Genomic DNA, 22,222 nt, shown 5'->3' on the forward strand with positions numbered 1-22,222 from the left:
AACAAACACATCAAAACAACAGCCACATGACCTTCAAAACAACAGACTATCGATTCATCAAATGAGACACTATGGAGTCAAAACATTACGTTAAGTATAGGAAACTAACTAACCCATGGTTCGATTCTTGACACGATGAGCCACCGGCTACAAAGCATGCAAGCCATTATTGCCACTGACTTCTCAGAAGGAGCTAAACGATGCTAACTAACATGATTAAGTGATCATTATATGATATTCTGTACCCGCAAAAAGCTAAAACTAAAGGCTGGCTGTCACAAAACAGTCACATCTAGAGACCTCAAAACCTACTCTAGCGAGGCCTTTAACCTTGAACTGGAGAGTCTGGACTGGTCAGATGAACTCAATGGTACACTGGTTGAAGAAACTTGGCTTGGCTTCAAAACCAAATTTTCATCAATACTAAACAACATGGCCCCCCTAAGAACCACCAGGGTAAAAAATCGCGCTGAGCCATGGATACACACTGAAATACTGACCACTATGAAAGCCAGAGACAAAAAATGCTCTGAGTTTCGTAAAAGCCAGTCAAAGCTTACCAAAAGCACGAGCAGTGAACTCCAAGACCACGTGACTGAACTCAAACTAGAAAGAAACAGACTAAGAAATGACGTAAACTCCATGATCAAAACTGCTAAAAAAAATTTCATCAATGACAAAACCGAGGAAAACAAAAATAAACCATGTGAACTTTGGAAATTACTCAACAATCAACTAGGCTGCAGTAAAAAACTTAAACCCAGGTTCTCAAACATAAACATAAAGACGGACAACACGCTCATCACAGACAAGCTGGATGTAGCCAATTACTTAAACACTTTCTTCACAAACATAGCCACAACACTGGTAAACAAACTACCCTCCCACTCAGGGCAGTATGGGGTAGAACACATAGTAGCATACTACAAGAACCTAGGCGTCCACAAAGACGACTTCAAACTGGAAATGGCGAGAGTAACACCCTGCACAAAAAGGGCAGCAAATTAGACCCGGGTAACTACCGCCCTGTTTCTATCCTTACATCCATCTCGAAAGTCATGGAAAAAATAGTATACGAACAGATCGAAAAGTACCTCGCGGAAAAAAATCTAATCTACGAATTCCAATCTGGCTTCAGAACATCCCACTCCACTGACACATGCCTTCTCTACTTGAACGACCACATCAAACAAGAGGTGGACGCGGGCAAATACTGCGGCATGGTCATGCTGGACCTACAAAAGGCCTTCGACACTGTCAATCACACCATTCTGATTGACAAGCTAAAAGCAATTGGTTTTGATAGTTTATCAGTGAGCTGGATACAATCCTACCTGGAGGGGAGGGAACAGATGGTGGAAGTAAACGGTACCCTATCCCCCCCCTCACAGTGAGCTGTGGTGTTCCACAAGGAAGCATACTAGGACCGCTACTATTCATAATTTATGCAAATGACATGTCGTCAGCTTGTGACTGCAACTTGTTCCTGTTTGCGGATGACTCAGCCCTGCTGGTCTCTGACAAGAACAAGTTACAGGTTGAAAAAGCCCTCAGCTCGGAACTAGGCAAAATCTGCATAGGCTCGCCTACAACAAACTATCATTACACATGGGCAAAACAGAGTCCATTCTCTTCGGTTCAAATAACAAACTCAGCAAGACCGACGGCTTCTCGGTTACAGTGGGTGACAATATTATCACAAGGAAAGATGAAATTACCTACCTGGGTTCCATCCTAGAGGCTATAATCTTTCCTGTGACAAAATGGCATCCAATGTAATAAAAAAAGTCAACCAACGAACGCGTTTCTTGTACCGGATCTCCTCTCTGGTAAACAAGAATACCCTGAAGACTCTAGCAGGAGCACTCATTCAAGGGTACTACGACTATGCTTGCACCTCATGGTACCAAAGCACCTCAAAGGCACTAAAAAACAAATTACAAACATCTCAAAACAAGCTAGTCAGACTACTACTTGACCTGACTCCTAGAACCCACCTCACCCCTGCCCACTTTGACAACCTAGGATGGCTTAGAGTAGACGACAGAGTACAGCAACTTGCAATGGGCCTGGTCTACAAGATACACTACGCGACCAAGGTACCCATGTACATGTCAAAATACTTCCCAAAGGTCAGTGAATACCACGATCACAACACCAGAGGGAGCTCCACAAATCATGTAAAACCCAGATTCGGCTCAAACAAGGGACTAAACACGTTTCGCAATTATGCCACATCAATGTGGAACGCCCTACCTAAAGCTGTAAAGGAATGTGAATCACTACCCACTTTCAAAAACACTGTCAAAAAACACCTACGTGAGACTGCAATTCGAAACTGGCCCCTACAAATGTCCTAACCTAGTTGTACAGTAAATGACCAAGTAAGGCTTTGTCAGTATTCCAATGTACAGTGTAAAATGTGTGTGTGTCCCCTACTCAACCCGCCCCCCCCCCCCACCTCCAATGTACAGCCCTCACCCAACCCACCCAACCCCACCCCACCCATCCAACCTCCTCCAATGTACAGTTTCTACGCCAAATGTATATACACTCCTTTTCTGGACACTTTTGTATCACAAACAGTACTGTATTTGCAAATCTGATATGTCATAAATGTATAGATGTAGCAGTACTGTCTATCTGTATGTCATGTATGTCATATATGTTATGATGAATTGAAAATGGGGGACCCTGATGTAAACAAGACGAAAGTCTTTCTCTGGTCTGCATCCCCTTAACAATTGTATGTATTGAGCTGTACTGTACTGTACCCATTCTGCAATCTGTTAATACACTTTTCAATCAATCAATCAATGGAGTACAGAGGCAGCCCTCGTCGAAAGGCCATCCGACAAACGTTTTCAATCTGTTCTCATAAAAGTACATTTTGGTTCGCTCGTCGTCCAGCGGTCGTGCAGCGGTCTGCAAATGCATCTTTATTTTTATTTTTTTACCAAAGCGTTTTTAAAGTCGCCTCAGAAACAAACTTCCAACAACAGCACAAAGCGGAAAGCGGTTTGAAAAATTGGTGGGTCTCTACTTCGGCTGTTTTGATTGGTAGACTTTGCCAGCCGGACTTCCGCGCTTACTCTTCATGGGTAGTGTAGTCCTCTCAATAGGATAAATCTGTAGTTCTTTCGCGGTGATTGGTCTGAATGAAACGACGCCGCGCGCGGAACTGTGCAACACTTCCGGTATTTTGAACCCCACCGACGCCGCAAGCCGGCCATGTAACGCGGAAGTGCAATGGTCTATCCCTCCATGTAACGCGGAAGTGCAGTGGTCTATCCATGCGGAAGTGCACCGGTGACTGATTGATTGATTGAAAAGTTTATTAACAGATTGCAGAATGGGTACAGTACAGTACAGCTCAGTACATACAATTGTTAAGGGGATGCAGACCAGAGAAAGACTTTCGTCTTGTTTACATCAGGGTCCCCCATTTTCAATTCATCATAACATATATGACATACATGACATACAGATAGACAGTACTGCTACATCTATACATTTATGACATATCAGATTTGCAAATACAGTACTGTTTGCAAATACAGGACCGGGCGGAAGTTGCTCAATCTGGAACAATCTCCACGGCTGCAGCTGGAGCAGTGGCGTAACTCTCTCTCAATGTGTGCCGGGGACAGATTTGGGGGCGTGGCGAGTGACGTCGATGGGGGGGGGTTAGGGCCCCCCCCCCCCTCTGCGTCTCTACATTTCGTAGCCGCATTTCTGCAGACCCCTCTCTGATTGGTTGAACTCTATTTCTGCAGACCCCTCTCTGATTGGTTGAGCGAAGCCCCTCTCTGATTGGTTGAGCGTGCGCATGCGCATGAGCCGCGACAAGCTCCTCCAGAAACTCCTCCAGAAACTCCGTTAAGCTCCAGAGAGAGAGGCTGAAAACCCACAGTTCTTGCCCGACGGATGGGAGCGAATCCCGGATCCGAGGTTTCTGATGACTACCCCCAAAACACGGAGGTCGCGAACGCAATTTATACGCATGGAAGTATTGATTACGCCATAACGAATCATTAAAAAAATATACCGTTAACTGGAATATGTTGTGTGTGCCTTTCTGAATATGATTTGGGAGGGTTATAATAGAAGAAAGACAGTGTAAACAATATAACGTTATGTGAATAAACCGCGAAATAATAACTAATTCCTTGGTCAATAGAAGTCTCTGTGATACTTTCTGAATATGATTTGGGAGGGTTATAATAGAAGAAAGACAGTGTAAACAGTGTAAACAATATAACGTTATGTGAATAAACCGCGAAATAATAACTAATTCCTTGGTCAATAGAAGTCTCTGTGATACTTTCTGAATATGATTTGGGAGGGTTATAATAGAAGAAAGACAGTGTAAACAATATAACGTTATGTGAATAAACCGCGAAATAATAACTAATTCCTTGGTCAATAGAAGTCTCTGTGATACTTTCTGAATATGATTTGGGAGGGTTATAATAGAAGAAAGACAGTGTAAACAATATGTTTGACGTATTTTAACACACACCTAGGCTGACGACCCAAGCTATTATTATGCAAAGACAAGTACTTTAGCGAGTGGGTACTTGGCCCGTGCAGGGCAAGAATGCGACCCCCATCTACTGCTCTTTGCATAATAATAGAACAGGTAGTCAGACTCAGCTCTTTGGACGGTAAAACATGGGGGGGACACTTTCCGATGTCCCCGGCGTCAGTTACGCCCCTGAGCTGGAGGCTACTCACAAAACAAGGTACAAGCCCCTCCCAGACGTTGGGCTTGCGGCTCGTGTGTATCGCTTCCGCAACGGAATTCGGTTTCCTGGTTTCTCTGATTGGCCGCGACCCCCACGTGACCCGCCCCCCTATCCACCGCTCTGCCGCGGCAGAGAGCGGCCGCTGACTCGCTCGCTTCCTCAATTTATACGCATGGAAGTATTGACCAGGCATGCGTTCTTCATGGGACGGGGTTGCACTGTGCAACCCCAGATAAGTACTCGCTATTTGCATATCAATAGCGCCGGTCGTCAGGTGTGTTAAATACGTTCTCAGATACATTCACACACAGGCGGCGATATAGGCGAGGCTGCAGAGGCAGCTGCCTTAGGGCCCGCCTCCCGTCTGGGGGGAGGGGGGCCCGGGCCCAGGCCCGGGACTGAATGGAGTTGCCGTTCGCGTGTGGGACTGGATCGAACGGCAACTGGTAACGGCAACTGGGACTGGTGCGTTTGTTTTGACTGTAGGCTCCTCCCGTTTTGCCAGTACTGTGGTACGAGTACGACTGATAGCGTGTGGTTTAGGAACAGGGCGTTTTGCACAAATCCAGCGCTCCCTTTCTTGGCTGTGACGTAGCCACGTAAGTTTCACAAGCAGCACGGAGGTGCCGCGTTCACGTTACATGGGAAGAATCGGAAGAACCAGCTTCCAACTGGGAAAAACCATTCACGTCAGCCTCCTAGTGGTAATTCCTACTAGGACATATGGGATTTTTTATAGACCCCGATATCTCCCACTTCGCGTCACGAATTGCGGAAGTATGGATGTGGGCGTTTTGATCGAGTCAATGCGTGAAGGCTTCCTAGTTGTAGCAACGAGATGTCCTCTGGTTCTTCCGCTTCTTCCCACGTAACGTGAACGCGACATCAGAGAAAAAGATCGCTTGCTATAGGGGCAACAAGCTATAACACATAACAACAATGATTCACACCTAACTTGTTGTGAAGACATGTGTTACATTCCATTCGTAGAGGCAATTAGGCATTGTCTTTAGTCTGTGCTCAAGCGAGGGGACATTAAATGCGCATTCGCGGGAGCACGCGCAAGCGCCGGGAGCGCACGTGCACGTGGTGCGTGTCACCCCAGATGATTTCAATAACGCACCACTGGTATTGACTGAATGAATGAATGAATGAAAACTTTATTTAACAGATTGCAGAATGGGTACAATACAGTACGGCTCAATACACACAATTGTTAAGGGGATGCAGACCTGAGAAAGACGATTGTCTTGTTTACATCAGGGTCCGCCATTTTCAATTCATATAGAACGACTACGCCGTAACAAATCATTAAAAAAATATACCGTTGGGTGCTCCAGTAGCACACCATGTTACCGCGCTGCGTCGCGGGACTCCGTGCTGCGTCACGGATCTGGTTGACTCCGAGTTCGATTCCCGGACTCGCCGTCATTTGCCGAATGTCTCCCCCTGCTCTCTCTCCTGTTTCACCCTACAACTGTCGGTCATGCTTGACCAGAAAAGCGATAAACGCTAAAAAAAAAATAAAGTTTAAAAAAAATATATATACCGTTAACTGGAATATGTTGTGCCTTTACACATATGTTGGATTATGTAATTGGTTTGTCATGACTCATGACAAACAAATAAAACAACACACAGTGACTGCATGTAGTCACTGTGTGTTGATGTTGTAGCCACCTCCTCCGCGGCAGGAATACTAAGCTCCCCCTTAAGCTCCAGGAGAGAGGGGAGAGGCTGAAAACCCGCAGTTCTTGCCCGCCTGATGGGAGCCGAATCCCTGCATCCGATTTGTCTGATGAATACCCCCAAACATGGAGGTCCCGAATGCATGGAAGTATTGATTGCGCCGTAACAAATCATTACATCAATAATATACCGTTAACTGGAATATGTTGTGCCTTTACACATATGTTGGATTATGTAATTGGTTTGTCATGACAAACAAATAAAATATCGCGTCGTTCTATATGAATTGAAAATGGGGGACCCTGATGTAAACAAGACAAACGTCAGGTCTGCATCCCCTTAACAATTGTGTGTATTGAGCCGTACTGTATTGTACCCATTCTGCCATTCATTCATTCATTCATTCATTCATTCATTCATTCATTCAGTCAATACTTCCATGCGTATAAATTGAGGAAGCGAGCGAGTCCGCGGCTGCTCGCTCTGCCGCGCGCGGCAGCGGCAGAGCGGTGGATAGGGGGGCGGGTCACGTGGGGGTCGCGGCCAATCAGAGGAACCCGGAAACCGAATTCCGTTGCGGAAGCGATACACGCTTGCGGCGTTGCAGATGCGTGATTTTTTTCGTAGCCTATGTTTGCGGAGACGCTCTCTGATTGGCCACTGACGTTTCTGGTCATGTGACATGTGCGCCAATGGTGTGACGCCTTTTCTGGGCCTATTTCCGGCTCTAACAGCCTGCAAACTACCTAATGCCTAGTTTATCACTGGTTAAGCTTAGACAACTCTTTCGAAGTTGGTTAAGGTTAGAGTTTGGAATTAGGGCTGGTGTTTTATCGCCCTGCTCTAAGACAAACTCTAACCTTAACCAACTTCGAAAGAGTGCCTAAGCTTAACCGGCCGCAGAAAAAGGCGTCACACGATTGGCGCACATGTCACATGACCAGAAACGTCAGTGGCCAATCAGAGAGCGTCTCCGCAAACATAGGCTACGAAAAAAAATCACGCTCTGCAGATATACCCGCGTTATTTTTCAACCTAGCCGCATTTTTCGGAGACGCTCTCTGATTAGCCACTGACTGACGCTCTCTGATTGGCCACTGACATGTTTGCCCAATCGCGTGACGAGCTGTGTCTTTGCCCATTTCCGGGTCTAAGTTGGTTAAGGTTAGAGTTTGGAATCAGGGCTGGTGTTCTATCGCCCTGCTCTAAGACAAACTCTAACCTTAACACATCCCACGCCGGAAACGGCTTACGACGTGTTCCAAGTTCATGCTAATTCTGCCAGATCACGGCGTACAACGCTATTGTGATCATATTTCATATTTTCGCCATGGTATTCATATTTCACTCACGGAGCCTTGTCTGATGCTGTGGGACTCAGCACAACTCTGCAACGCTTCAATACTGCCACCGGGTGGATGATCGGCGAGTTGCCAAACCGGATATGACGGTTGGATCTCTGTGTGTCTCCTAAATCCGTTCGGCCACTCGCATATCATCCCAGGACTCTAGCCACACACTGTGGATATGGATCGCTGCCATAACTCAATAATCGACATGATTTGGGTGTGTATTAGTGTTACAAAGGATCAGATTAAACCGAATATATATATTTATTGATTGATATATATTGCATAGTATTTGTATATCGTTTGATATCCCTTGTATATTCCTTGTACATATACACGGAATATCCCTTTAGACCAGACCATAATATTTCATTCTCCTATTGGACAGCGGTCCACAGGCGCCAGAGCCATGCCTCCAGAGTCAGGTTCAAGGCCACCGTCAAGACATGTCTGTACATGCCCGGCCTTGCCCAGGGATACGAGACAGAAATGAGGTTGGCACTAGATTGTTCGCCGTGCATATAAATATGGCGCAGGTGAATACAGAAGTAGAGTTACCCAATAAGTTGAAGCCTCACCCACGATACTCCGTGCGGTGAAGTATGGCCTGTTTGGCCCCAAATAGAGCATTGAGACCGCGTGCGAATTAATAACTGAATTGTCAGAGTTTGGCGCTATACCGTCGAGTGCGACATATTTCTATTAAGTCAGTAATAGTCTATTTGTGTATAGTGTATCGTGCGGCTAAAGTTCTACAGTGACCAGCATCACCAACACTTCCTCGTATCAGCTAGAGTGCTTATCCAGGCTGGGCTGCTTTCATGGCGCTTTCACCCGAGGAGACCTAGACGAGAACCGTGTGGACATGTACACTGGATTAATCTACCCGACGACTGCATAGCCCTTTGCGGCTGGATTATATTTGTTTTGGTCCTGTGATTTATGGAGCGGAGAATCGCCGACGCCTACACGTGTGGGATTTACCCTGTGAGGAGCCAAGTCGAGTCTGCGCCTCAGAGAGCCTGAGGCCGGCTAGCTTTCTTCACTGTGGAGCTACAGTCTACGGAGAACAGCTGTATTCGTCTGTGGATCAAGAGACTATTGCACCGTCTCCTGTACTTGGAGTCTCCTTAGTCATCGTTGACCAGACTCTACTACCGACAGATCCTCTACCCCTGCTGGCTTACAACCGGGGGGACCCTTCCAGTATCTCCCGCTATATATTACTAGTGTACCATAGATATAATTCCCTAAGATTCAGGTTGTATAATTACCTCCTGCGTAACCAGAGAATGGACATTCATTATTGATTTGCCTACGCACATTCCTTTGCCTTATAAGCGCATCCAAAGTAAAATAGAGAAGTATATTATGTACCTTTTGCTGCAATAAATACTTAATTACCATTTGTGTGGAACCGATTCATTGTGGGAAGTGTTCATCATATTTATATATCATGTACTGTATGGCCAGTAATTAAAGTACATAAAGCGGTAGTGGTTTAATGATACCATACTTATCAATACAGTCAGGGAATTGTACCCCTCAGTTACAATTGGTCCTTCGAGCCGGAGGGTAACTAGCGTAATATTAATATAGTGGTATTAATATTGACATGGCCTATGATGAACACTCCACAAAACGGTTCTCCTAAAGTAGATCGCCCGCAGCGTAGACGGCAGACACCTCAGTACTTAGAGGATTACGTTGCCAATATACTACCTAGCTTTCTACAGACGGTAAACGCGGAAAAAGTAGATAGTAAAATTACGTCCGACCCTATCGACCAGGCTACCCCGCCAATAGAGGCCCTAGTGGGTTCTAACGTAACTGACCAAGCTCACGGTAGGGACCAGGAGGGACCCGACATGACTTTACCCCCCGCCAAGACCGAAGAAGTAGTCCCCGGAGAGCTCCAGGATAAAGACAGCCCTCCAGGGATGGAACTCTACCCGCTACAAGAAGAGGAGAGCACCCCGGAGATGGATCTCCAGGACTCGCCACAGGAGAACAGATCTCCAATGAGTACTGCCAGGAGCGGATCACCTCAACCAGCGTCTTCCCCCAGCGAGGCGGACAAGATGCTGGCACAGGCATTCCTCGCCAGCCTAGCAGCCTCAACAGAGCGCGATCGACTCCAAGCACAGACGCTTAGTGAGCGCGAACATTCTTCCATGGAAAGAGAACGCCTTCAGGCGCAGCAACGGAGCGACGAAGATCGTATACGTCTAGAGATTAGACGCCTTCAGACGGAAGAGAATATGGTAAGGGACCGGGCCGAAGCCCAGCGCGCCGCCGCCGAAGCCCAGCGCGCCGCTGCCGGTGCCCAAAGAGAAGCAGAGCGCGACCTCGCTCTCACCAAGCGCGAAGCCGAGCGCGACCGATTACAAGCGCAGATAATGGAGCAGCTGATCACCAGGGCAACACCCCCTCCCTCCGCACGGGGTTCCAGGGCCTCGTCAAGACAAGGGTCAAGGGCACCCTCCCCTACCCGATCAAGCGACCCTGAGCCCGACCACCAGAGAGAGCCTATACCCCCCTCCGAACCCCTTCCCCGACCGGTCCAAGTGAGACCCAGCTACAAGGAAGAAACGGTCTACACCGCGGAGAGGCTAAATAGACGACTACAGGATCTAGAGGACCTGCCAGAGGAAGAAGAAGAGGGAGAGGAGGAGAGTCAAGCCCGACAGCAGCACAGTACTCCACAGGACCAGGAGGTCCAGTACAGCCCAGGCTCTACCCCCGCGGCTCTGCGCTACAGACCCCCGACTCAATTCACGGGTGAGCTTGACGCACGACCAGCCCCGAGGAACAGCACCTGGATACGCGGGCCATGGTACCCAGCAGGTACCAGCCCACCAAGAGGCGTAAGAGGAGACTCGCCTAGGAGGCCTCTCTTCCAACGCTCACCGATGTGCCAGCCATCCATGGCATCATACATTGGCACACCGACGTTTCCGGACTTCACCCACGAGAACAGAGCACAGTACACGGAGCTACGAATGTGCTTAGAGACAATGATGTCCGATGTAGCTGATGAACCGTACAAGTATGCTATCCTACTGAAGCACCTCAAGGTGCCCCGAGCGCACAATATAGCGCTGGCCTATGCCACCTCTACTACCCCATACACAGCGGCTCTAGCAGCACTCGACCAAAGATATGGACGCATATGGGACTACGTAATACAAGAGATAAGGCATATTGACCGCCTACCCCCAGCCACAGACAATCGCTCACTAGATGACCTGTCTATCAAGGTACAATCCCTGGTAGGGATGCTGGGGGCGCAAAGAGAAAAGGGTATGCACGAACTGTACGCGAACTCTAATGTCGAGAGGATTTTAGAGAAGCTTCCGCCCGCCTGACAAGAGCGCTTCAGGCGGCAAAGAGACCACCGTGATCCTAACGGTCCCGAGCCATCCCTCCTAGACCTAGCCGACTTCCTGGCGAAAGAAGTCAACAGCCTACGGTTGGATACGTTCATGCGGAGCACCCCAAGCTCCAGAGAGGGACCTAGGAGAGCAAACGATGGCCGAAGATTGGTGACCGTCATGCACCAATCAGAATCAGTACCGAGCAGCAAGAACCACAGTACCCCCTCGATGAAAGAGAAGTGGAAGATGGTGTGCCCGTACTGCGAAAAGGAACACTGGTTGTCACAATGTGACACGTTCAAGAAGATGACCGCCGACGAGGTGAGTCAATGGATAAAGTCCAACCGACGCTGTTACCGATGTGCGCGCAGTCACATGGCAGCCGATTGCCGCTTAAAGAAGAGGTGTAGTCGGTGTGACGGAGCCCACCTAGATGTCCGACACGACAGTAACAGAAGAAAGCCTGCACCCTCAAGCAGCACAAAGGCAAGTGTTATGTACATTGACCCCGCCAGCAGCGGGGGCGCCCGGGTGCTCTTAAAGGTGGTCCGCGTAACACTGAGTTACCAAGATAAGGTCATGGACACTTACGCCGTCCTTGACGACGGGTCAGAGAAGACCCTTCTTCTCGCGTCCGCTGCGGCCCAGCTGGGGCTGCGGGGGAGCGAAAACCAGATGACGATTCGGACAATAAGAAGAGATCTAAAGACGATAAAGGGCGAGAATGTCTCCTTCACTATCGCAGCAAGCGGGCAGCCAGAGAGACGGTATAGGATTACTAATGCTTTCACCAGCCAAGAAATAGGCCTGTCGCAGTACACCTACCCCATCGCCAAGCTGATGGATAAATATGTGCACCTGCGTCAACTACCTATACCGCTCATAGACGGTGCCACCCCGACCCTGCTGATAGGCTCCGACCATGCAGACCTCATCGTCCCGATAGACCGGGTCCACACAGGGCCCAGAGGCTGTCCTGCAGCAGTCGAGACCCGCCTAGGATGGACATTACAAGGCCCCCTCGCTAAGTCTCTTAACCGAACAGCAGCCACTAACTGCCTCCACTCCAGAGTGACAGAAGAAGACACCACCCTCCTACAGCATGTCGAGAGGCTATGGACACTAGAGACAATGCCCTTTAAGAACGAAAAGAAAGACATTCGTTCCAAGGAAGACATTTACGCTATAGCCCTCCTCGAGCAGGGGACAAAGAGAGTCAAAGTCAACGGAGTGATGAGATACGCAACTCCACTCCTGAGGCGAGAGGGTATGCCTACCTTCCACGCCCCAAAAGAAGCGACGGAGCGGTATCTATTGAACACAGAGCGGCGCCTAGCCAGAGACCCCGCTCAAGAGACGGTGTACCGCGCTGAGATTAACAAGCTAATCACAGCGGGACACATAAAGAAAATTGACATTAAAGAGGCCAATCAGACGACCGAATCATGGTACGTGCCGCACCACAAAGTCCACCACAACGGCAAGGATCGTATTGTGTTCAACTGCAGCTACCAGATCGGATCACAAAATCTGAATAAAGAGCTCTTGCCCGGCCCAACACTCGGCCCCTCTCTACTAGGCGTGTTACTACGTTTCCGCCAAGACAAGGTGGCCATCAGCGGCGACATCAAAGGGATGTTCCTGCAGGTGAGACTAGTGGAGGAGGACAAGCCCCTGCTGCGGTTCCTATGGAGAGAGAGGATCGGGGATGAGCAACCAGCCATCTATCAATGGGAAGTCCTCCCTTTCGGAACCACATGCAGCCCATGCTGTGCTACGTTTGCACTGCAAAAACACGTCGCAGAGGACCCAGCAGCTGATGAAGAGGTCCGACAAAGTGTAGGAAATAGTTTCTACGTGGACAACTGTCTGCAAAGCGTCTCGACGCCAGAAGAAGCCGAGGCCCTTCTACTCAAGCTCCGCGCCTCCCTGATCAAAGGCGGCTTTGATCTCAGGCAGTGGGCCAGCAGCGACCCGCAAGTATTGCGCAGCCTCTCCCCCGAGGACAAGGCAGCAAGCAGCGAGACCTGGATGGCGACCATCCCAGGAGAAGCCCAAGAAATGACATTAGGACTAGTCTGGCGCTTCAAAACAGACTCGCTCCATTATAAACACACACCCCTGACCAAGGAGCAGGGAAGGTCGACTGCACTACCGACCACCAGACGGAGTGTATACAGAACACTCGCCAGACAATATGACCCGTTGGGATGTATTCTACCTTACACCACCAGGGCAAAGATGATTGTAAGAGCGTTATGGGACAAGGACCAGGGCTGGGACGACCCCATACCCGAACACCTTGCATCCACATGGAGAGAGTGGGAGACGGAACTCAGCTCACTCCCAGGTGTCAACATACGCCGCAGCTACTTCCCACCCACAGTGAGGCCGGAGACGTGCCAGATGGACCTGCACGTCTTCAGCGACGCCTCCGAAGTAGCCTACGGTTCGGTGGCCTACTTGCGTGCCCGAGAGGAGGGAGGAGAAATACATACTGCTTTCATCCTGGCTCGCTCAAGAATAGCCCCACGAAAGCAACAATCTATCCTGCGTCTAGAGCTCTGCGCAGCCCTAGCAGGAGCGCAACTCGCCACGTTAATCCAACGTGAACTCACCATTCCGGTGCAAAGAACAATCTTGTGGTCAGACTCCACGACAGTACTCACATGGATCCGGTCTGATTCGTGCAGATACAAGGTCTTCGTGGGAGTCAGAGTCACAGAGATTCAAGATTTAACAGAAGTAGCAAGCTGGAGGTATGTGGACACAAAACACAACCCAGCTGACGTCATCACCCGGGGAATGTCCCTGGATGACCTCACCCGTCACAACCTATACAGTGACGGGCCAGAGTTCCTCAAGCTCCCGGAAGAAGAGTGGCCTACACCCACCCCACGGGAAGCGAGTAAAGAGGAGGCCGAAAACAAGAAATCTATGTTCTGTGGATTGAACACACTCGTCTCCACAGACCCCGACATAGACGATTGCCTCACCCTAGAGAGTGCGCAGCTAAAGACATTCCTGTGGCACCACCCAGAGGTTCAGCTCACTACTGACATTACAGCAGCTGACTACGAAGAAGCAGAACTTCTTCTACTACAACGAGCCCAGAGAGACTCGTTCCCCGATGAGCTAGACTGTCTACAGGGAGCAAAGCCCGTCCCATCAGACAGCAGACTGCTCCACCTAGCCCCCGAGAGCGACGCCCATGGTCTCATCAGAGTGGGTGGTCGTCTGCGGAGAGCTCCAGACTTACCGGATGACGTCAAGTACCCGATAGTCTTAAACAGCCGACACAAGGTCACAGAGCTGATCATAAAGAAATACGACGAGGATGTGCATCACGCCGGGGCAGAGAGAGTCTTTGCGGAGATCAGACGTCGTTATTGGATACTGCAAGGGAGAGAAGCAGTGCGGCGCTTCCAGCGAACCTGTCTAGACTGTCGTAAGTGGCGAGCGCAGCCCAGTATACCCCGGATGGCTGACCTACCTCCCTGTCGCCTCCGACTCGGCGACAAGCCTTTTCACTCCACCGGTATGGACTGTTTCGGCCCGCTGTATATAAAGAAAGGAAGAGGAACCGAGAAGCGGTGGGGTATTGTATTCAAATGCATGACCACCCGAGCGATGCATATAGAACTCCTTCCAACCATGAGCACAGACTCATTCCTTATGGCCTTCCGAAGATTCACATCGCGGAAAGGCAAACCGTCTATATTATTGTCTGATCACGGGACAAACTTCAAAGGCGGAGAAAGAGAGCTGAGAGAGAGCTTCCAAGCTATGGGCCCAGAACTTAAGACCCACCTCGCTCCATCCCAGATTGACTTCCAGTTTAATCCCCCGAACGCACCTCACTTCGGTGGAACTTGGGAACGAGAAGTACGTTCAATAAAGACAGCCCTGTACGCCGTGCTTGGGGCCCAGACCGTGGCGGAAGAAGTCCTAATGACAGTCCTCACGGAGATCGAGGGAGTATTGAACTCAAAGCCCCTCGGTTACGTCTCAAGTGATGTAGCAGATGTCGACCCAGTCACCCCCAACACACTCTTGATGGGGCGGCTGGACCCCGTGCTACCACAGACAATGTACAGGCCTGAAGAAGCGAACGGCCGAAGAATGTGGAGGTACAGTCAAGTATTGGCTGACAAGTTTTGGAACAGCTTCCTACTCCACTATCTACCGTCTCTACAGACCCACCAGAAATGGGTGAAAGAGAGAGACAATTTGACAGAAGGAACAGTCGTCATGATTATCGACCAGTCACTACTAGTGTTGTCACGATACTGGAATTTCGACTTCGATACGATACCTTGAAAAGTATCGATACTTTCGATACTTTCAATACCAAAAAAAAAAAATTATAATTTTTTTTTTATTATAATCCTTTTTTTTTTTTTAACAAATTTTGCTTTTGTTGCTGGTTGATTCTCCTCAGCTTCTCTCTGGTACTATACGAGAAGATAAATACACTTTTAAAACCCTTTGTTTATCTTTAGATCAGACTGAGAGAGAGAGAGAGAAAGAGAGAGTGGCTGCTGGAGATTTTAGGTCTACTGAGCGCACCTTCCTAGTTATGACGAGAGAGAGAGAGAGAGCGAGAGAGAGATTTCTCCGGAGCATTTATTAACGTTACGCGTGTACTGGTGTAGGATGGGCTCCGGCTCCGCTCGACCGAACGTTGGCAACGGGGTAGTTGTGTCGAGTTCATGCGTGTACTGGTGTAGTGGGCTCGGCTTGACGTTACTCCGTTTCCATGAAGTGATAGGTGGCCAGCTAGCTAGCATTAAGCTAACGGAGGAACGACAGCTAACGTTAGCTAATAATAGCGTTGTTTACAAACTGAAGACAGGGCTGCCTGCCCGGCTGTGAGGGGGAGGAGGAAGAGAGAGAGAGAGAGATTTCTTCTGAGCTATGCTCGGAGCATTTATTAACGTTACATAGCATAGCATAGCTCCGGAGAAATATCTCTCTCTCTCTCTCTCTCTCTCTTCCTCCTCCCCCTCACAGCCGGGCAGGCAGCCCTGTCTTCAGTTTGTAAACAACGCTATTATTAGCTAACGTTAGCTGTCGTTCCTCCGTTAGCTTAATGCTAGCTAGCTGGCCACCTATCACTTCATGGAAACGGAGTAACGTCAAGCCGAGCCCACTACACCAGTACACGCATGAACTCGACACAACTACCCCGTTTCCAACGAGGAGGCTGCAGCAGGCAGCAGCTTGTGTCTGTTGCTCTGAGCGAGGAGGCGGAAGGGCAAGGCTCTGGCAGCGCGTCTGTCTGTCAACAACTTGCGGGAGCAGCGAGCTGGTACCGATACTGCAGAAAGTATCGGTACTTCGGGAAATGAGTATTGAAGCCGTTTTAAATATTCAGTATCGATATGTATCGATACTTCGATATTTTTGACAACACTAGTCACTACCCCGAGCTATGTGGCCGGCTGGCCGCGTAAGCAAAGTGATCACCGGTGCCGACGGAAAGGTCCGAGCAGCCGAAGTGCTCGTCCAAGGACGGATCTACACCCGACCCGTGGCGAGGCTAATAGAACTGCCAAGGCTCCCCGATACTATCGATGACGACCATGACCCCATGACTTTGTGAACTGCCCGACCCCTCACAACAGACATTGAGTAGTGGACAGTGCGGTTAATCTGTCTCTGCTTAGCTAATTAGGTGGGACTAATTAGGAGGCGGCTGTTACAAAGGATCAGATTAAACCGAATATATATATTTATTGATTGATATATATTGCATAGTATTTGTATATCGTTTGATATCCCTTGTATATTCCTTGTACATATACACAGAATATCCCTTTAGACCAGACCATAATATTTCATTCTCCTATTGGACAGCGGTCCACAGGCGCCAGAGCCATGCCTCCAGAGTCAGGTTCAAGGCCACCGTCAAGACATGTCTGTACATGCCCGGCCTTGCCCAGGGATACGAGACAGAAATGAGGTTGGCACTAGATTGTTCGCCGTGCATATAAATATGGCGCAGGTGAATACAGAAGTAGAGTTACCCAATAAGTTGAAGCCTCACCCACGATACTCCGTGCGGTGAAGTATGGCCTGTTTGGCCCCAAATAGAGCATTGAGACCGCGTGCGAATTAATAACTGAATTGTCAGAGTTTGGCGCTATACCGTCGAGTGCGACATATTTCTATTAAGTCAGTAATAGTCTATTTGTGTATAGTGTATCGTGCGGCTAAAGTTCTACAGTGACCAGCATCACCAACGCTTCCTCGTATCAGCTAGAGTGCTTATCCAGGCTGGGCTGCTTTCATGGCGCTTTCACCCGAGGAGACCTAGACGAGAACCGTGTGGACATGTACACTGGATTAATCTACCCGACGACTGCATAGCCCTTTGCGGCTGGATTATATTTGTTTTGGTCCTGTGATTTATGGAGCGGAGAATCGCCGACGCCTACACGTGTGGGATTTACCCTGTGAGGAGCCATGTCGAGTCTGCGCCTCAGAGAGCCTGAGGCCGGCTAGCTTTCTTCACTGTGGAGCTACAGTCTACGGAGAACAGCTGTATTCATCTGTGGATCAAGAGACTATTGCACCGTCTCCTGTACTTGGAGTCTCCTTAGTCATCGTTGACCAGACTCTCTACTACCGACAGATCCTCTACCCCTGCTGGCTTACAACCGGGGGGACCCTTCCAGTATCTCCCGCTATATATTACTAGTGTACCATAGATATAATTCCCTAAGATTCAGGTTGTATAATTACCTCCTGCGTAACCAGAGAATGGACATTCATTATTGATTTGCCTACGCACATTCCTTTGCCTTATAAGCGCATCCAAAGTAAAATAGAGAAGTATATTATGTACCTTTTGCTGCAATAAATACTTAATTACCATTTGTGTGGAACCGATTCATTGTGGGAAGTGTTCATCATATTTATATATCATGTACTGTATGGCCAGTAATTAAAGTACATAAAGCGGTAGTGGTTTAATGATACCATACTTATCAATACAGTCAGGGAATTGTACCCCTCAGTTACAATTAGTATTATACAAACCGGAAATGGATCGCCTCGATCCCCATCAAATAACTGGGATCTGTTTGCTCCAGCATCATCGCCCAATGGTAAGAGGAGGCTGCCGTGACTTTCAGCGTTTTTGTTTATTATTATCGATGCAAACTGCTCTGATCTATATATCACCCATACTACATAAATCATTTAACGACGATCACGGAATTATAAACGCCCCCCCCCCCCCCCCCCCCCCCCCACCGTTCACCCGCGCATGATCAGTCATAACGTTTAGGACCATGTACAGTTGACATTTTTAATATAGCTTGGATCGGTATCAAACGGCATTTGATAATCTATATAATGCATTTATGCCTATATCTCACGTTCTAGGAATTACTGCAGAAAACGATAAAAACATATTTATATTCTAGACGGTATTTTTGTATGAATGTGTGAATGAAAAAGTAAAACGTTCCTACATCCTGAACGATAGATAATCGATGTTGAATGGGCCATAGTAATGTCAATTTAGCAATACAATTTAAAAAGTTATAGCCCTGCAAAGAAGGTAAACATCTCCATAGACTTAGACTGGTGGCAGTGATCAAACATTGATGGATATAAGCGTGGCAGTTAATGTGTTAACCAACTTTGAAAGAGTGCCTAAGCTTAACCAGTGTAGAAACAGTGGTCGGCCAATCAGAGAGCGTCTCCAAAAAATGCAGCTAGGTTTAAAAATAACGCGATATACCCTACTCTACTTCCGTAGCCCTTTATACTATTAATGCTAACCACCTACGCCGACAACAAAAGGCTGGTAAGACTAGCTACCAACGTGCCAGTGACGTTATATATAATTAAATGTAAACAACAAGCGCTGCATTGCACTGACGATTGTATTTTCATGTCTTGGTTTGAAACCTTATTATTATTATTATTATTATTATTGCAAATGGTAAAGATGTGTGTTAACTCAACGATAAAGGAAATATGAAATTACCTACCTGGGTTCCATCCTAGAGGCTAATCTCTCCTGTGACAAAATGGCATCCAATGTAATAAAAAAAGTCAACCAACAAACTCGATTCTTGTACCGGATCTCCTCTCTGGTAAACAAGAATACCCTGAAGACTCTGGCAGGAGCACTCATTCAAGGGTACTACGACTATACTTGCACCTCATGGTACCAAAGCACCTCAAAGGCACTAAAAACAAAATTACAAACATCTCAAAACAAACTGGTCAGACTACTGCTTGACCTTACTCCTAGAACCCACCTCACCCCTGCCCACTTTGACAACCTAGGATGGCTTAGAGTAGACGACAGAGTACAGCAACTTGAAATGGGCCTGGTCTACAAGATACACTACACGACCAAGGTACCCATGTACATGTCAAAATACTTCCCAAAGGTCAGTGAATACCACGATCACAACACCAGAGGGAGCTCCACAAATCATGTTAAACCCAGATTCGGCTCAAACAAGGGACTAAACACGTTTCGCAATTATGCCACATCAATGTGGAACGCCCTACCCAAAGCTGTAAAGGAATGTGACCCACTTTCAAAACCACTCTCAAGGGACACCTACGGGAGACTGCAATTCGAAACTGGCCCCTGTAAATGTCCTAACCCAACCCCCTCCAATGTACAGTAATTTACCTAGTATGGTTTTGTCAATATTCCAATGTACAGTTTTGCTTGTTTGTACAGTGTCTCCCCCCCCCCCTCCCCCCCCCCCCCCCCAATGTACAGTTTTGCATCAAGATTAGCTCACTTGTTCAAGTCAGGACTTCCGGGTGAAACGGGTGTCCAGTTAAATCACACCAAGTGGGCGTGACTTAAAATGCGAGAGACTGTGATTGGGTTACTTGAAGGCTGTCAGTCAAATGACGAGTTCCCTACGCGACGTACCACACCAGGCTGTCAGTGAAATGACGAGTTCCCTACGCGACGTCGCACCACGAGAGCTGGGTCAAGATGAGGCTCCGTGTCAATGTCACAGCTTCACCGAGAAGAAGTTGAGGGAAGCGACCGGTTGATTTCCACGCATCAAAGCGGGACATAAACGATAATTGGAAATTAAGGTTTGTCCGCCTTTCACCTGATGAAACGAAATATGTGATGACTTTGGTCGTGCACCATAATGCGTTAGCTAAGTAGGCCATTTTTGCTCTGTAAGAGCTAGCTATATTATTAACTTAGCCTAATAATAGATAAAGACACTGTTCCTTTTCAGTAGCTACACCGATGTCCCCCAAAATAGCCTTATTGCACGAACAAGCCAACGATAATGATTTACATCACGGCTACATGTATTTACATATTCGACAACTAACTGTAGTTTACGGTGTGTGTTTATTATCCACGTGCATTGCTGCATATCGGTTTTTCATATTACATGTAATACTAATATATGCCAGCATTGCCACACAAGCCAGAGTTATGGATTTATATAGTCTAGATTATGTTAGCCCCTTTCGTGACTGCGTGTAGCCCTACACGCAATCACGAAAGGGGCCAACATGCCATTTCATGTTAGACATAAATTAAAGCCAGCTACTGTACAACCAGGGCATGTGAGAGAGTAGTTACTAATCGGGGCCCAATGATATGGCTAAATATATACATAGACGGTAGTATAATTATATTTGCAAAATCAATTTCACTGTGATGTCTTTATGGTTTGGATTTCATTCTCATCCCCTTTAATTTATTTTTGTTAATAAATATTACTACTTTACTGGGTGCTTAATTTTTTTGTATTTATCAAATATAAAAAAATATCTGTACCTTTTTTGTATGGTTCTATGATACTGGCATACCCTTCTGCTATGTTCATTTATATCACCATGATGTTAATAACATCTCTGCCTAATATAGTTGTATAGGTTTGTTGTTGTGTCTGGGAATATCTTGCTTGAATTGTCTGTTACCACGTATTAGTTATTGTTTATGCATTACACCTAAATATCTCGTCCTTTCCTACACACACACTGTCGATTAACTTCCACTCTTCTACCCCTCTAGCTCTCCATCCATCCATCCATCCATCATGTCGACCCATACGTGCAGACCGTTGGTGTTGGTGATGCGTTGGGCATGTTATCACCCCCCCAGCAAGACCTGTATGCGCCAGCCTGTGTTGGCCCCAAGGGGCCCCTGTTGGCATGGTAATGGAATACTTTTTTCATCATCATCTTGTAGGCAAAACGTTGTATCCGTGTCCGATGTGTACACATCTTTTGAGTTTAAATCATAGAATTATCTCCCAAAATGTGAAATGGGCAAGTAATCACAGCTCTTGTTCTCTGTTGTAATGAGCATTAGAGCTGAGTCAGGATCTTGCATACCTGCTACTACTATTATTACTCTCTCCAGGGACATTTTGGATGAAATCACTTGCCTCAGCTCTGTGAAGGTAACCGAACGCACAGGTTGTTGGACGTTGCATGGTTTCATCCAGACTGTCACTGGACTCGGGCTGCACGATTTTGGGAAATAATCTAATTGCGATTTTTCTGACTGATATTGCGATTGCGATAAAATGTGCGACTATAATAATTTTTTCTAAGCAGCCCCACAGAGGTTTATTGTAAAATGCGGCTTGCATCTGGCCTACGCTGTGAGTCTGTTCGGGACACCGAGCCTGAAAATGTTTCTTTTTACCTGGGAATCGATACTGGTACCCAACAGTACCTTTTTTTCTGTACTTTACTCTCCCTCTCTGAAGTCTAAACTTCACAACACGCAATCTAAAGCCCCTTACCTCCCTCTCCCAAACCGATCTTGTATCTCAATGGGACTTCCTGGTTAAAAAAAAAAAAAAGTTTAAAAAAACAAATTGCGATTATTTTTTGGGCGATTTGATAATTGCATCATTCCAAATCGTGATTTTGATTAAAAATCGATTAATCGTGCAGCCCTACACTGGAGACAAAATGTCATCATTGTTTACAAATGGTAAAAGCGTCTTGTAGAGATGCTATCATCACATTAAGTACCTGTACTTTAACACTTTGACTGCCGGGACACGTCTTTTCACGTCTTTGCTGG

The 22,222-nt window shown here is 47.4% G+C and overlaps 1 protein-coding gene across 1 annotated transcript in view; it reads left to right on the plus strand.

Moving 5' to 3' along the window:
• The first annotated feature begins 20,119 nt into the window (after positions 1 to 20,119).
• The window catches only part of tfb2m (transcription factor B2, mitochondrial), a 29,077-nt gene continuing 26,974 nt past the window's right edge, over positions 20,120 to 22,222 (plus strand). Inside the window, exons 1-2 of the mRNA XM_084307750.1 lie at positions 20,120 to 20,253; positions 21,197 to 21,339. Of these exons, the coding sequence (XP_084163876.1) occupies positions 21,222 to 21,339 (118 nt within the window). The 5' untranslated portion in view covers positions 20,120 to 20,253; positions 21,197 to 21,221. The remainder of the gene's footprint in view (positions 20,254 to 21,196; positions 21,340 to 22,222) is intronic.

This window comes from Notolepis coatsorum (assembly GCF_963971535.1).
Source record: "Notolepis coatsorum genome assembly, chromosome: 2".
Taxonomy (NCBI): domain Eukaryota; kingdom Metazoa; phylum Chordata; class Actinopteri; order Aulopiformes; family Paralepididae; genus Notolepis; species Notolepis coatsorum.